Source organism: Lates calcarifer, linkage group LG5 (genome assembly GCF_001640805.2).
Source record: "Lates calcarifer isolate ASB-BC8 linkage group LG5, TLL_Latcal_v3, whole genome shotgun sequence".
NCBI lineage: Eukaryota > Metazoa > Chordata > Actinopteri > Centropomidae > Lates > Lates calcarifer.
Window position 1 is genome coordinate 9,084,266 of NC_066837.1, and position 16,318 is coordinate 9,100,583.

General features: G+C 41.6%; 3 protein-coding genes across 3 annotated transcripts; all 3 read left to right on the top strand.

Annotated features, from left to right (window-relative positions):
• The first annotated feature begins 390 nt into the window (after positions 1-390).
• Positions 391-2,118, top strand: LOC108901668 (toll-like receptor 2). The gene is given in 3 exon segments (XM_018703222.2): positions 391-1,001; positions 1,003-1,319; positions 1,321-2,118. Coding segments are annotated over 3 exon segments (1,551 nt in total). The 5' UTR covers positions 391-518; the 3' UTR covers positions 2,072-2,118.
• A 2,476-nt stretch (positions 2,119-4,594) lies between these two features.
• On the top strand, positions 4,595-6,524 carry LOC127142425 (protein PERCC1). Its single transcript, XM_051070248.1, is given in 2 exon segments — positions 4,595-5,964; positions 5,966-6,524. Coding segments are annotated over 2 exon segments (855 nt in total). The 5' UTR covers positions 4,595-5,574; the 3' UTR covers positions 6,431-6,524.
• Positions 6,525-8,854: 2,330 nt separating this feature from the next.
• Positions 8,855-15,004, top strand: pdia2 (protein disulfide isomerase family A, member 2). The gene is made up of 11 exons (XM_018703242.2): positions 8,855-9,174; positions 9,944-10,150; positions 11,346-11,479; positions 11,563-11,700; positions 12,565-12,681; positions 12,817-12,942; positions 13,153-13,347; positions 14,125-14,245; positions 14,342-14,520; positions 14,603-14,761; positions 14,856-15,004. The coding sequence occupies exons 1-11, from the start codon at positions 8,889-8,891 to the stop codon at positions 14,910-14,912; spliced, it is 1,719 nt and encodes a 572-aa protein (XP_018558758.1). The 5' UTR covers positions 8,855-8,888; the 3' UTR covers positions 14,913-15,004.
• Positions 15,005-16,318: the final 1,314 nt, after the last annotated feature.

Here is a 16,318-nt window from a genome sequence, read left to right on the forward strand (position 1 = left end):
CTGGAAACATTGTCTGCTGAATGGTTTAAGAAGCTTCTTTCCCTTCAGTACTTGAATCTTTGGGGAAACAAATATAAAACACTGGGTCAAGGCAATTTGTTTCAACCTCTGAAGAAATTAAAGACCCTACATATTGGAGGACCTTTCCTGCAGTCTGTCAGAGAAAGTGACTTTTCAGGGCTCAGTGGTCTTGAAGAGTTGTTTTTTGATGGGAAAAACCTACAGGACTATGCAGAGGGTAGTTTGAGGAAACCTGGGCCTATTAGCCAAGTGACAGTTGTTCTGAATAATCTGTTTTGGAGACGTCAAACACTCGACCAAGTCTTACTGTCTGATGTTGCACACCCAAACACAAGGCTGACTTTCACTGACACATGGTTCATTTTCGAGTTTGACTATGTCCCCACTTGAGGTGGCCCTCACCGGTGGTACTACAGGTGTTACTTTTAAAAATGTTAACATGACGGTTGCAGCATGTATGAAACTTCTAAATTTGTTGTCAAACTCTAACGTAACTAATGCTGGCTCTTGAAGATGCAAAATTCTTCTTAACACCTCTCGGTGACATAAGGTCAATCCCAGAGATCCGCCATTTGGAGGTTGTTGTCCTCAAAAATGTGGATACTCCTCAGTTCTACAGTTTTCCAGCCCTGTCTTTCATGGGGCCAGTACTGAAAGTGGGGCGCCGGGTTTCTGTGATTAACTCCAAGTTGTTTGCTATTCCCTGTGAAACCTCTACTCATCTGTTAAAGCTGGAGTATATGGATATCAGTGACAACCTTTTCAGTGATCTTGCGTTGACGGAAATGATGTGTGATGGCAAAGGTGTCCTTTGGAGTCTGCAAACCATCAATGTCAGCAGGAATCACTTGCGGTCAATCAACAGTCAGCTCTTCACCAAACTAGAAAAGCTTCAAAACATCGACATGAGTGGAAATATGTTTCATAGTATGCCTGAGACTTGTAACTGGCCACCAAATCTCAGATTCTTAAACCTTTCGATCAACGCATTTGACAGAGGTGACATCTTGTCTGCCAGAAAGTTTATACATCCTTGATCTCTCGGACAATAAATTAACTGTATTCAACATCGAACTACCTTTTCTCACAGATTTATACATCTCGGGCAACAAGATCAGTAGTTTGCCTGATGGTGGTTTATACCCTCGTCTTGTATCTATCTACATTCAAAAAAATGATTTACAGACATTCCGCAGTGATAATCTAAATGATTATAATAATCTGAAGAGTCTGAAGGCTGCTGCTAACACATACATCTGTTCGTGTGACTTTGTAGCATTCATGACAAGTGACTTGACGAAACAGTCGAGTCAGAATCGAAGATGAGTTAAAGTTGTACATCTGTGACTCCCCTGATGCCGTGAGAGGAAAGAGCGTATCAGACGCGAGGTTATCGGTGTTTGAGTGTCACACGGCTTTATCTTTTTCTCTACTCTGCTCAGCCATTCTGGTCATGTTTCTGCTCGTTGCTGGTTTGTGTCACAAGTTCAGCATTGTGTGGTACATGAAGATGACCTGGGCCTGGTTGAGAGCCAAGAGGAAGCCAAAGTTAAAAAAGGGAGAGCTTGAGTATGATGCCTTTGTGTCCTACAGCGAGATGGACTCTGGTTGGGTGGAAGCTCATCTGGTCCCAGAGCTTGAGCAGTCCGAGCCCCCTCTCCAACTCTGCCTCCACAAAAGAGACTTTGTCCCTGGAGGATGGATCATGGACAACATCATGGACGCCATTGAGAAGAGTCACAAAACACTCTTCATCCTTTCTCAGCACTTTGTCAGGAGTGAATGGTGCAAGTACGAGCTGGACTTCACCCATTTTAGATTGTTTGACCAAAACAACGATGCAGTTGTGCTGATTCTGTTGGAGCCCATTGACAAAAACACCATCCCCAGAAAGTTCTGTAAGCTGCGGAGAGTGATGAACTCCAGGACATACTTGGAGTGGCCTGATGATGAAAACCAGATCAACAGGTTCTGGCAGAGTTTGAGAACAGCTATTAAAAGACCTGTGACTGATAATTTACTCAATTCAACTACGAATTTGGTCATTTGAATTACAGTTTTTTTATACATGTATATATGTATGTGTGTGTGTGTGTGTGTGTATATATATATATATATATATATATATATATATATGTGTGTGTGTGTGTGTGTGTACTATGTAACTTCTGAAAACGTTGCTGTGTCACTTTCAGTTGGGTAAAATCCTAAGAATAGATTGTCTCATTAAAATGTCTGTGGACAAAGCTCTTCCTCAGTATTTGTCGTGTCCATCCATCATTTCTTCAAACTGCTTTTACTTAAAGTGATGAGCAAAACCTAATTTAAAGTTGCACATATTTTTACATTAACAATGGTTCAAATGACTATGTGAAATGTGAACAAGGTCACTCAGTCGTACAAGAGCTACAGATGTCTGCAACCCAGAGGCCGTTATCACCCAACTTTGCAGTTCCCTTTCATGAAACGTTGTGGCTTTCAGCTTATTTTGGTTCACTCACTCTGCTCTCATTAATATGATTTCCAGCGGTGGCAGGCAGCCGTTTTCAGAGAAAAAAAAAAACATAAAAGCACTGTGCAGGACCTGCCTAGCACCAAAAAGCTTGACAGGCAAAGTTAGTGACTAGCTTGTGAACATAGTGGAACATTTAACAGCTAAATAGCCAAACAACAGAAGAGTTGAACTTAACATGAACTTAAGAGCTAGCCACAAACACAACTACTGATGAATGCTAATGTTTTCTCTGTGTCAGCTCAAACTGTTTTTTGATATCAAGTTTACAAGGTGATAAAATGCCAGTGTTGTGTTATTACGTGTTCAGCAGCCTTCAGTGGCCAAAATATTAAATGTTGTCAGTAGGTTCTTGAACAAAACAAAATAGGCAAATTGAGTAGTTGCGACAGGACCCCCAGTGTTTTAATTGTCAAGGATCAAACAATGAAGACTCATCTAAATATATAAAACTCTATAAACCATGAAACAATACTTATATACAGTCAGCTTAGATGAGAAAAGTTGAGGCAAATATCTAACCCACAGCTATTAATACGCATCCACCACAATATGTTTGTATTTGTGTTTAAAGTTCTAACAAAAAACCTCCCTGTTCTTTTCGCCTACATATAAACAGACTGTCACTGGCACTTCGCAGAAATTGGTTGATGAGAAATTTTAGTTCTGGGGGGTTTGGAAGTATTCATTTAACCACTGTATTTTATATAGTTTCGCAATTAACGGATAATTGTATGTAATTTATTGTAATGAATTTAGCATAAAAGACAAATCTAAAAAGTGTGTGTGTATGTGTTTGTGTTCATGTGCTTGTGTGCCTAAAAGCGTGTGTAATTCATTGTCAGGCTCTTGAGTGCTGACATATTGCTGCTATTGATCTTTAGTCCTAAAATCAACACAGAAGCCTGGATACTGATGACAGGCAGGCCAGGGGAGCCAGGGTGTCCTGATAACACACACACTAACAACACTAACACATTAATGCTCGACATGCGCATATGCACGGAGCTACAGATGTCTGCAAAGGTCAGTAAAACCTGGTGAAGTGGAGGAGGTATTCAATAAGACTTCATGATTGACACATGTATACTGCACACACACAGAGGCTCTCATAAATTAACACATACGTGATAACAATAAAGTTACAAGAGTTTATTCACCAAAACCCACTCAACTGTAACTTAAAGTTTAAGAAAGAAACTTCTATGAATTTAAAAATGTGGTTAAATGCAAATACAGTGATACAAAAGACACCTGAGATATTCTGCATTTAATGCACCATTTAATAAAATGGTGCAGTTGTGACAACATGGTGTCACGTTTGAATATTTCACACAGTTTTGTACACACTTCACAGAGCCTCAGTCAGCTGTGACAACATGTAGATACAGAATATAGTAACGTTTTAAATAACTTGGTGGTCCATTTCCTGAAAAGGATGAGAAATGTTGGAGCAGTATATTTGATATTTCTCCACTTTTTTATTACAGTTTATAAGAGAGAACTGTGAAATGATAATGTAGTTAGGCTCAGTTTATAAACAGCTTTTTATTTCCAGAAAAAATCTCTAATGAGAAAATTTAATAACTGGAAAAACTGATATATGTTAAAAAATCATGTAAATATCCATTTATTACTGGAAAGTATACTCTCCATATTTCTTCAAAACAATTCATTTGTTAATGCCTGTAAATTATAACCACACAGTTTTGCATGTTGTGCAACTACTGAAAAACCTGTTCAGGACCCAACTAGAAATTAATAGTGAATAGAAAATAGATAATTTCATAGTGCTAGATTAGATAAATTAGAAGAAAAAAAAGTTTCTCTCATTAGATTTAAACTCAGTTTAAAGGCAGATTTTGTGCAAAAAGATATGTTTTTTTTTAACCCATATTGCTGTATAGAAAACAGATACATATATATTTGTATGATATATACATCTATATAGAAACTCTTTAAACTGCTGCATCACCAGCACTCAATGAGAGGTGGACAGCACAATGTGGACTTTGTTGCCAGTCAGGTTCAGCATTGCACTGAGCAAGCTGATCCAGAGATGGCTGCTATGTATCAGAAAATCTTGAGTTTTCTCCATGTGTAATGTAATACAGGATCTCTGGGGTTGTCCTGTGTGATATCTGGCACCAGGACACTGGCAGCGGATCCTTTGGGTCCCTGTGGGTTGTGGGATGGGGCCTCCACAGATCTGGTTTGCTCTGGCACATCCAGTAGACTCTCCACCAGATTGGGATCTGGAAGGTTTGGAGGCCTTGGGCTCTCTGAAACTGATGTGGTGTCCGCGAATACAATCATCTTCCAGTAGACAAGGATTAGCGGTTTAACGTGGGCGACTCTCGTGAGTTTGACGTTGCATCCGATTTAAAAAACATCACAGTGCATCATGTTGTGGCGAGTCGTGTCTGACCAGGTTGTGCTGTATCTCTGGTGTTGTTGGAGACAAGTGGTGGGCTGATGTCGGTTCAGAGTGTTCCCCTTTAGAAGTCAAAACAGCATGTGATTTGATTTCATGGTCTTTTATCCTTTAACTAGCCTGATAACAGGGATGGAAAAGGCAACGATGTGTGTGTGTGTGTGTGTCTATAACAACTCTCCATCATCCCCTAGCAGAGGATCCATTAGCCTTGGACCCCCTCCTCCGTTGCCCAGTGATAAAGTAAACAAAGTGTGTTTGACCAATCCGGCAGGCAAATATTTGTTCTGGAAGCTGCCTCATCCGACAGGAGACACACACACATCTGCAGCCATGTGCTGAGGTATATATACGGTGACAGTCCTACTGGACTAGTATTACATATGCACACACACAAACAGAAACGTGGATCCATCAATGACCCAGGCCAAACCTTTTCTTGGACACAGACTCACCTGAACCTGGCGGCTAATTCGCACTTCACCAGGTAAGAAAACATTAACCTTTTCAACCAATTTCAGCATTTTATCCTATCAACAAACTGCTTTCCTGTCAGATTCTTACCTTTCCTCTTCTCTAATTGTCTTTCCAGTGTTAGTGAGCCAACATGGCGGCAGGCGTCATCAGGAACTTCCTTGTCCAGGCGCAGACTCCAGCCTACTTCCCCTTGATTTTCCAGCACTCTCCATGCAAAGAAGACGAAGAAGAGGAGAAGCTGGAGGAAAAGCCAGAGCAAAGGGAGGATGAAGAAGAAAGAGAAGAAGAAGAAGAGGAGGAGGATGAAGAATCTGAGGCTCAGGAGGAAGAAGAAGAATGTTTGGAGGAGGTTTTTCTAAACCCGGCCCACTATGCTTTGGATGTGACCACGCAGCTGCTGAAGTTCGCGGACCTCATCAGCCGTGATGTTCAGCGATATTTTGGTCGTTGCTCCGGTGACCAAGAGGCCTGTGACATCTACAGCGACTCCGTCTCCGTCACAACCAGCGGGCGTCCTGCGTTATTACGATGACCTGCTGAGGATAGCAAGGGCAGGAAGTCCAGAGGAGCAGGAACACAGTTTTGTGGCTTGTAGGGATCATCAAGGAGCTGGGGTTGCCAGGGGCAACAGCAGTTTGGGGCCCCTGGCTGAACTGTTCAACCACGTGGGGCCGAGTCAGGGCCGCGGCCGACCGATGATCAAGCGGCACCTTCCACTCAGTTTCTGGACTGAGCCAATCTCCTGCTGCTCTCTGGTCGGTTTCAATAACACACCTGACGTTGTGCACTCAAACGGTGACACACCTTCGCAGGACGGCACGCACACAGACGCAGCTAACACACACGCGCACTATAGCACGCTCACACACCACAACACACACACCCTCGAGAACAATCAGCCGGACTTTAGTGACTTGCTGGCGAACTGGGATCCAAACCCAGAGGTGACACACACGCTGACGGAGAACACACACATGCAGCATTGAAAGGCTGCTAGGGCTGACAGCTGAGTGTAAGATAAGACTTCATCCATGTCCTTCACAGTTTTGATTAAAAAATAAATAAAAAGTAGAATAACAGGAAAAAGCTGTTTTCTTCTGTTTGTTTTAAAGGGCCAGTTCACCCAAATGCAAATGAAACATTATCTGACCGACACTGTCTGGTCACACAGACACTTTGTGTGTACTGGTTTTGAGTTGTGTGTGTCTGAGATTTTGTTGCTGCCTCAATCCAACCAAGGTGAATGGTATTTAGTTTATGGAGCTCACAGCTCTGAAAAATTACATTTAAATAATTCAACAGCAGCTTTTCCTTTCCAGATTCTCAGGGTTTCAGTGTCTGAGTTAAACTGGATAATCTTTAGACTCCACACTGTTTTCTCTACTGTTTCACCACAAACAAAAAAAAACAACAACAACAATAAGTGATCGCAGTGAGGTAATCCAGAGTAATCAGGACATTGTCTCTGGAAAGATGCAACAACAAACATGCTTATCAGATTGTAGCTCAGATGTAACTGAGTGGTGTAGTTATTAATCTGTATTTTCTAAATTAAAAATAATAGTAATAAGTGAAAAATCATACAATGAGAATATTTCAGCCTATTTGTTCTTCCAAGTACTTTCTAAAATAAGTGAAAGATGTCTTGATTCCAGCAAAGACGGGCCGAACTTTTTGAGGTTTTAAATTTCAAGAGAAACTGAACACCTGAACTGCAACAGCCATCAGTGACGATGGCGGTGGTGGAGGCAGCATTCAGATCCTTTATTTGAGTAGAAGCACTAATAGAACACAGTAAAACTTACTCTCAACCTCTGGATGCTGATTGTGGCCAGAGGTAGAAACAAGCTGAAAACACTGAACCAGTCTGGTGAAAAGTTTCTGGTGAAAATCAATTTCCCCCTCCTTTATGGAAGTGCAATACTAAATTGCTGAGTATGCCTGAAGTATTTTGGGCAAATTTTTTGCCTCCTCAGCTGCTTGAGAAATGGCCGTTGTGGTTCGTGGTCAGGACCGTGAAGTGTGAGGCCATCAGAGCACAACTCGCAGTGACCCAATACAGTCTTAATTTCTTAATAAAAGTGAAGTTATATTTTGCTTGATTCTAGTACAGCAACATGACTTGTTCTGTCTTGTTTGATTTCAAAAATATATAAAGTCTCAACTTTTAAGTCAACATGGATGAGAAGTCCCTTTCTGTGCTTCAGAAAATAATAACTCCATGACAATTGGGCAAACTGCATCTGCTGGACACAGATCATGTAATATGATCCAACGCAGCTACTGGATCACCACTGTGGTTAAATGCTTTGTCAACTACTATCCAAGAATCTCTTCACCTATAGTAAAACCTATCACTATCTGCTGCCAATGTCCTGGTGCCAGAGACTACAGGAGATCTTCAGAGATCCCATGTCCAAGCCCCAACAGGTCAGAGCTGAGTTGCCAGTATGAGGGGGACCTATGCAATATGTAGGCACAGGTACCACAGGTACTGAATCAGATTGGGATCTAGGGAGTCTGGACCCCAGGTCAACAGCTTTGGCTCTTTGTTGTGTTCCTCAAGACATTTCTGAGCAGTTTTTTGGGTGTGGTGGAAGCATTATCCTGCTGGGGGAGGCCCCTGACAATATTTAGGTGGGTGGTATGTGACAAAGTAACATCCAAGTGAATGTCAGGACCAAAGCACCAAAGACCAAAGACCTCAGCAGAGCTTTGTGTTATAACGAGATGATTGATGTCATTCACTTCATCTACCAGTGGTCATACTGTTATGGCTGATTGGTGTATATAACCATCCCTTGACTAATGCATGCCACAAATCTGCTGACAACGTACTGAACGTTACCAACTGTATCACTTCTACATGACCCTGAAATTTGAATTTTATGCTGCAAGTTTGAAGCAAAGCGGATCAGTTTCCTGTCTTTTCTCTTCAACAGTGGTGTTAAAGAAGAGTTTAACACGGCGGGGAGGGGTGTGAAAGTGTTTGCTATAGTTTAAGTAAACAGAAACATTGAGATAAAACAGAAGAATGGAGAATTGAGAGCTAGAAATCCATGTAATTTCTGTGCTCACACTGTTTTTATGGAAATGAGGGTGTGATAAGGCCCAGGCAGAGGAGGGACTGACTATGTGCATGGTCATGTTCCCATCTGTTGGATGAGGGGCTCTGATAGAAAACAGGATGGTCAAGAAAACAGTGAAAAGGGAGGAGAGAAGAATGTGTACGTGTGATGAGTCCTGAAGCTTTAAGAGCCAGTTTGCCTAATTCTGACTCTACAGGGCATCGTGTGATTGGTTTAAACTGGAAAGAGTCCCCTTCAGGCACAACTCCGGATTGGATGAGCGTGAAGGCCAGTAACATTTCGACACACACTCTCCATATCAGACACATAAAGGTACAAACTCTCAGTGGCACATGTGTCGAAGGTCATCGCCAACATGAGGACGCGCACACTTCTGTCCATAACTCTACTGGGCCTGCTGCTGTGGGCCTCCTGCATCCAGGCCGACGACGACAACACAGACGAAAGCGGTGAAAAACAGACAGAAACATCACAGGAGACGAAAGAGGAGACTTCAGCTGAGGTAGAGGAGGAGGAAACTGAAGAGGCATCAGAGAAAGAGAAAACAACAGAGATAGAGGAGGAGAAAGATGTGATGGTTCTCCACATCAACAACTTTGCCAGAGCTCTCAGCGAGAATAAGTTCATACTGGTTGAATTCTGTAAGTAATAACAATTTAATATGTATAATAGAAAAACAGTTCCTCTATGAATTAACTCTTTTTGGATCTAGAGGTGTTAAAAAATTCTCAGTAAATTAAACACATCTGTTTGTTTTCTTTGAGACGTTTGTGTTGCTTTTTAGCACAAAAAACATCAGTGACATGTTTTTGTTGACAAGGATTTTGTGTTATAATGTGATATAAATGTATTTTTGTTTTTTTTAAAGAAGACATTTAGATGAGATCTGTTTTTTAGATTGTTAACAAATATAAAATGTTAAATGACCAAGGGAGCTCATATACTCTGATAAAAGTAGCTGAAGAAGGCTGTGAGATATGGCCAAAAGCTGTGGGAGTTTAGCATTTTTATCACAGTAAAAGAAGTCAAATGTCTTGAGTTTTCCACCTCTGCTTCCTGTTCAAACGTTTCATGTGCACCGGGGCCTTATCAAGTGTACAAATGTGCATACACGTGGCCCCTGCCGTGCAGATGTTCTCCTGGTTCAACTCTCCCACAGATGAGCTCGGCAGTAGCAGAGGAGAGGCCATGACGAGGAAAACAGCGAAGGGGATAAAAGGCTGAGCCAACTGCCACTGTCGCTATCAGCAGCTTATTTCCATGTGTATCTGTGCATGTGCTGCTGATAGCTACAAAGACTGGACAGAGCAGAGGCCTGCTTTGGTTAATAAACTCAGTTTTCAGTATCTCTTCTTTGTGTGTTGCGAAAGCATGGCAGCTATGAATTTTTGTGCGTGTGTGCTTGCGCAGATGCTCCCTGGTGTGGTCACTGTAAACAGCTGGAGCCGGTGTATGCAGAGGCTGCTGGGAAGCTGAAGGAGGAGGAACCAGAGATGCGTTTGGCCAAAGTGGATGCCATAGAGGAGAAGGAGCTGGCCGAAGAGTTTGACATCGGAGGCTTCCCCACTCTGAAACTCTTCATCAACGGAGACCGCAAGCAGCCCGTCGACTTCACTGGTAAACACACTCATATAGATATCTCTCACTTTTTACATAGATTTGCATTCATTTCCTGGAGACTTATCCTCATCCTAACCTTAACCACTGACCCAGAAATCAGCTTTCTCCCACCTGGAGACATTACTTTGTCTGCAGTTAACTAGTCAACACGCTTCATGACTCTGTGTGTGTGCACCCCTTACCTCTTCACGGTTGAACCATTCTACTTTCTTTAATACCTTAAGCTATTTGATCAGATCAACAGTATTTTGTGATATTTTTTCATGTCTGACTGTGCAAATCAACCTTTTCTCCTCATGTTATCTTACTTTATTTAATATTTTCTCTTAACATTTGGTGAAAAAAATAGTTAGATGCTTTGGGAAATACTCTCAATTCTTTTCCGAGAATAAGATGAGAAAATTGATACCACTTTCATTTTTGTGCATTAAGTATAGAGATGTCAGAGGAACAGAAGCTAAAAAAATCTCAATCTGTTCTTGGGGTTTTCTTAAAGAAATCACCGTCTATTAGCCATTAAAAACTGAAACCTTTGCAATTTTGACAAAGTTACACAACTATTATTTAGTCAGCACAGAAAAAAAAACCTACAAACAACTGTAGATAATTTTTCAAAAGAACTACCATTCTTATTTAAGCATACAAAGCGAGCCACACATCATACTGTTGAGAAACACTCTGCTCTGAGGCTTGATTGTTAATTTTTTGCGTTGATACAAGTGTAAATAGGATTTTGAATGAGTTTCTCTTACCTCTGAAATAAAACCCAGAAATTGTAATTTCACCTCGGCTCTCTATAGAGCTTTATCACAGAAGGTAATTAGCTTAGCTTAGCATAAAGACTGGAAATACAGAGAAACAGCCAATCTGGCTCTGTCCGAGCTACAACCTGCTGCTTTCTGTAGCTTCATATTTAACATACAGACATTCTCATCAACTCTCAACAAGACAGAAAATCCTAAACATTTCCTTTAATGCTGTTTTCAGAAACATATACCTGTGGTACAGTATCAGTTAACCTGATTGTGATATCAGATATTTTTTAGCCTGGTCTGTATGAATGTGGTGTGATGTGTATGAACGTGAGCTTCACCGTTTGTTTTCCTTATGTCTTGGTATGTTAAAGCAGCTGAGATAACTCTTACCTGACTCAACATGGCTGTACATGTTTGTGTTTGTATGTGTTGCCCAGGTAAGAGGTCAGCGGAGGGAATAATCCAGTGGATGAAGCGTCGTACAGGCCCCGGTGCACCAGTGCTCGACTCCGCAGAGTCTGCTGCTCAGTTCATCGACGCCCATAACATCTGTGTTGTTGGATTCTTTGATGTATGTTCATCTGTTTCCATCTGTCCTATGTAACCCTTAATTTATAAAATATATTTAAATTAATTAGATTCTATTCATATCAGGATCTGGAAAGTGAGGCGGCTAAGGTGTTCAGGGAAGTTGCCTTGGATATGACTGACACAGAGTTTGGCCTGACAGTGACTCCTGAGGTTTTCCAGAAGTATGAAGTAAAAGCAAACTCAGTGGTGCTCTTCAAAAAGGTATGAACCTGCACTGACATTAAGAGAGAGGCAGAGAGCCCAGTGTTTTGTAAAGAGGCAGTGCAAAGGTATAGGGAGCTTAATGATGTTAGCTTTGCTGCCATCTAGGGTCTACATACAGCGTACACAGTATTTTCCTGTTTGAGGTGCAGTGTAGAAAGATTCAGACATTCTGCTGATTCTTATTTCCAGGCTTTAGGTTTATGACTAGCCTTAGAGCATCAGCTAATGTGATTATTATTTTTATTATGGATTAATCTGTAATGTATTCAGTTGACCAATTGATTGTTTAGTCATTTAAATGTCATAAAATAGGCAAGAAAACTCAACATCACAGTCACCAGGACAGTTGCTTGAACGACTGTAGAATGAGATTATGTTAAATTTTAATATTTCATCCAGTGTCATGCTTCAGCTTTATGATTGACAACTTGTGTTACACACATGGACAGAATACTGAAGAGATATAGGGCCCCAAGAGATCGATCCACTATTTAAAGTGACATAATGTTTCTTGCTGAAAGTCAATCAAACAGCTGCAGAGACACAAAATAACAGCACAGAGATACAAAACGACCACAGAGACAGATAAAATGACCACAAAGAGACACAAAGAGACACAACATGACTACAAACAATGTTTTAGGTCTGTGTGTCTTGATTCCATGTAGGTGGGGTTTGGGGCTTTTTGTATGTCTGTGCCCCAGAGGCTCATTGTCTCATAATCAACCCACAGTTACATACTATTTATACTTTAATTTATTTCATATTATTTCTTTGAATGTCCAAGTTTCCTGTTAGGTTAGGTTAGGTTACATTTGTGTTGTTTTTTCTCAAATCATTGTGTTTGTGTGTATGTGCCAGTTTGATGATGGCAGAGCAGACTTTGCACTGTCGGAGGACGGGAAGCTGGACAAAAATAATGTGACAACGTTCATCAAGGAAAACAGCCTGGAGCTGGTCATCCCATTCAAACAGGAGGTAACACACACATGCACACACACACACACAATCAGAAAATTGAATTTACATGCAGAATTATGATGAACTGTGTGTGTGTGTGTGTGTGTGTGTGTGTGTGTGTGTGTGTGTGTGTGTGTGTTTGTGTGTTTTCAGACTGCAGATAAAATCTTCACCTCCAGCATCCTCCTGCACAGCCTGCTGTTCATCAACTCCACTGTGGAGAGTCAGACAGCCTTCGTGGACAAAGCCAGGACTGTTGCCAAAGAGTTCAAGGGCAAGGTAACAGAGTTTGGTGTGTGTGTGTGTGTGTGTGTGTGTGTGTGTGTGTGTGTGTGTGTGTGTGTGTGTGTGTGTGTGTGTGTGTGTAAGTGTCTTTGAAAGTAAATCACAATCACAATCACAACTGTCTTGTTTTATGCCCTGTGTGTGTGTGTGTGTGTGTGTGTGTGTGTGTGTGTGTGTGTGTGTGTGTGTGTGTGTGTTGTGCAGATGCTGTTCATTGTAATTGACGTGACAGCAGCCCTGTCTCATGTGCTGACATACTTCGGAGTGACTGAGAAAGACGCCCCCACTGTCCGCATCATCAACATGGAGACGGGAAAGAAGTTCAACATCGCCACCGGAGATCTCACACCAGATTCACTGCGACAGCTGTGCCAGGAGGTTGTGGATGGCACTGCCAAGGTAATACACACAAACACACACGCTTCATACTTAGTCACACAGCAACACTAAACCCAGTGGTGGAAGGTAACTCGGTACATTTATCAGACTAGTTACTTTTCACATTAAAATAATACATTATGAAACATATGATGATTAAAAATTAAATCACTGGTTTCAAGTTACAGTCAGGGGCCCACTGTCACACAAACCTTTCATTAAAAAAACTGCAGTCATCCAAAAACGTCACAACAAAATCAAAGAAATTAGATCACATTTCTGTAGCAGAACTTTTTGCTACTCCACTAATCATCTCCTGACCCGGGGCGCCCCCAAAACCGAATGGTTAGGGCGTGTACCGCATGGGTCTTAGTGCCTTGAGCAGCTGGTCCCCGCTCTGACTCCTGATCCAGCCAGGCCTTTGCTGTGCGTCACACCCCTACTTTCTCACCTCGTTTCCTGTCTCTCTTTCACTGTTCTGTCGATAAAGGCTAAAAAGCCCAAGAAAAAAAATCATCTCCTGGCACCTCAGATTCATCTTGTGTACCCTTTGGACAGGTTGACCCTCAGATTGGGAACCACTTGACTGTGCCACCTAACCTGCGTCATTATTAACAATCTAATGAAGTCACAGGAGACATTTTTAGGATTTTAATTGCAGGACTTTTACTTGTAATGGAATATTTCAAAACTGTGGTATTGGTACTTTCACATAAATGTTCTGAATAGCTCCACCTATCATATGCCACACTTCCACCACTGATTAAACCCAAGCGCTTGTCCTGTTTTGTGGTGCAGCCCTACTATCGGACACAGGAGATCCCAGAGGACTGGAACAAAGGACCAGTCAAAGTCCTGGTGGGGAAGAACTTTGAGTCTGTTGCTCTGGACCAGACCAAAAACGTCTTTGTGGAGTTTTGTAAGTCGGTCTATATTTACCAGGTTGCAGTTACCAGGTCTACAGAGTCCCCTTTCATTTTCTAAAAGTGGGGTGTGTGTGCGTGTGTGTGTGTAGACGCTCCATGGTGTGGACACTGTAAGGAACTGGCTCCCATCTGGGAGCAGCTGGGCGAAAAGTACGCTGACCACGACGACATCATCATAGCCAAGATGGACGCCACAGCCAACGAGGTGGAGTCTGTCGAGATTAAAGGATTCCCCACGCTTAGATATTTCCCAGCTGGTGGCAAAGAGGTACACAAACACACACACACACACACACACACACACAATTTTTTGTATGGAACTTTAGATTATTTCTCTCCGTCACTGTCAGGTGGTTGAGTACACTGGAAAAAGGGACCTGGAGACCATGTCTAAGTTCCTGGATGATGGAGGAGTGTTGCCTAAGGAGGAGAGTAATGAGGAGGAAGATGAGGATGACGAGGATGACAAGGATGATGAGGAGGGTGACGACACCGGTGATGATAGCAAGGTTTGAGCTCTCACTGCTATTTTTAATATTTCCCCTTAAAAATAACTCTGCTCCACTCACCGCTCTCCCACTTATTTATTTTTCTCCCCTTCAGGAGACTGATGAGTCGGCAGAGGTACCGAACAACGTTACATCTAAAGATGAGCTGTGATGTCACTCTGGTTTCTGGCCAATCAGAATCAACTTAGCATCTTCCAATTTTTCTTTATAAATATAATAAAATTTGGGTTTCAAAGTGTTGTACACTCATGGCTATTTTGAATTGGCTTTAGACCCTTCTTAGGTTTGTGTTAATACCTGATTTGATTCTAAAACTTTTTTCCTATGAATATATAAATACAAACAAACCAAATAGTTAAAACTTTGTTGTAACTTCATCAGTGTGGAAAATCCTGCACCACGTCGTTATGTGATGCATCTGTCAGTGAACATGTTTAGGGAGAGTCTCTAAATGTGATACGAGATTCAAGCAAACCAGAATGACACACAGAAACAGAGAGAGAGGAAGCAGATTGAAAGATATAAACAATGTCGTGTTTCTCATTCCTGAGTGACATCAACAAGAAAGACGTAAATAGCGATGTACTGATCAGAGGAGGTGCATAGATCACATCTTTCTCCATTCTGATGTTTGACATGAACTCCTGACCTGCGTCTGCAGGATTTTAAACATTGCAGCGCTACACATGATCACCTGATGGATAACTGTGTGCATATGCAGGTGTGCGGTTGTTCCTAATAAAATGCTCTGTGCAGATGCATATGCACATGTGCAGATGGTTTTATCTGTCCTATTTATATGTCATATGTTGTAATTATTGCTACTTTTATCCAGTAAATTATTTTATGTCATGGCTCAAAAATAACCAAAAAACACTGAACTCTAAAGAACAAATAAGATGACGTCTAAAAGGTCAAACAGTTCAGTACCACACTGTAAAAATTCTCCATTACAAGTAAAAGTGCTGCAAGAAAATATACTTAAGCCCGAATATTAAAAGTGTGAGAGTATGAAGTATCAACCTCAGCCTGGACTGTTGACACAGAGCAGGCTAGATCCATGGGTTCATGCTGTTGACACCAAATTCTGACCCTACCATCTGTGTGCCTCAGCAGAAATCCAGATTCAACTGACCAGGCTGCATTTTTCCAGTCCTGTGTCCACTGCTGCTTCAGATTTCTTTTTTCCCCCGCCTCATTCTGTGTGTGTGAAAATCAACAATCATGCCACAGTCACAGTCGCTGAGATCACATTTTTACCCCCATTCTGATATTTAATATGAACATTAACTGAAGTTCCTGATCTGTGTCTACATGATCTTATATATTGCACTGCTGCCACGTGATTGGCCGACTGGATAATTGTGTGAATAAGCATGCACAGGTGTTCCTCATAGAGCGCTCAGTGAGTGTAGACACATACATATACACATGTACACATTCAGTTTTATCTGCTCTGCTGTTTTTATGCTGATTCTGTTTCATCAAGGTGTTATTTTGAACCTCTTTTTTAAACCTTGATTTAAAAACCTTACAAGGGACAGGGGCTGAAGATCA

Coding starts and splice junctions, on each gene's coding strand:
- pdia2 (XM_018703242.2), top strand. CDS start 8,889: ATGAGGACGCGCACACTTCTGTCCATAACTCTACTGGGCCTGCTGCTG. Junction 12,943..13,152: donor CCAAAGAGTTCAAGGGCAAG/GTAACAGAGTTT, acceptor TGTGTTGTGCAG/ATGCTGTTCATTGTAATTGA. Junction 14,762..14,855: donor ACACCGGTGATGATAGCAAG/GTTTGAGCTCTC, acceptor TCTCCCCTTCAG/GAGACTGATGAGTCGGCAGA.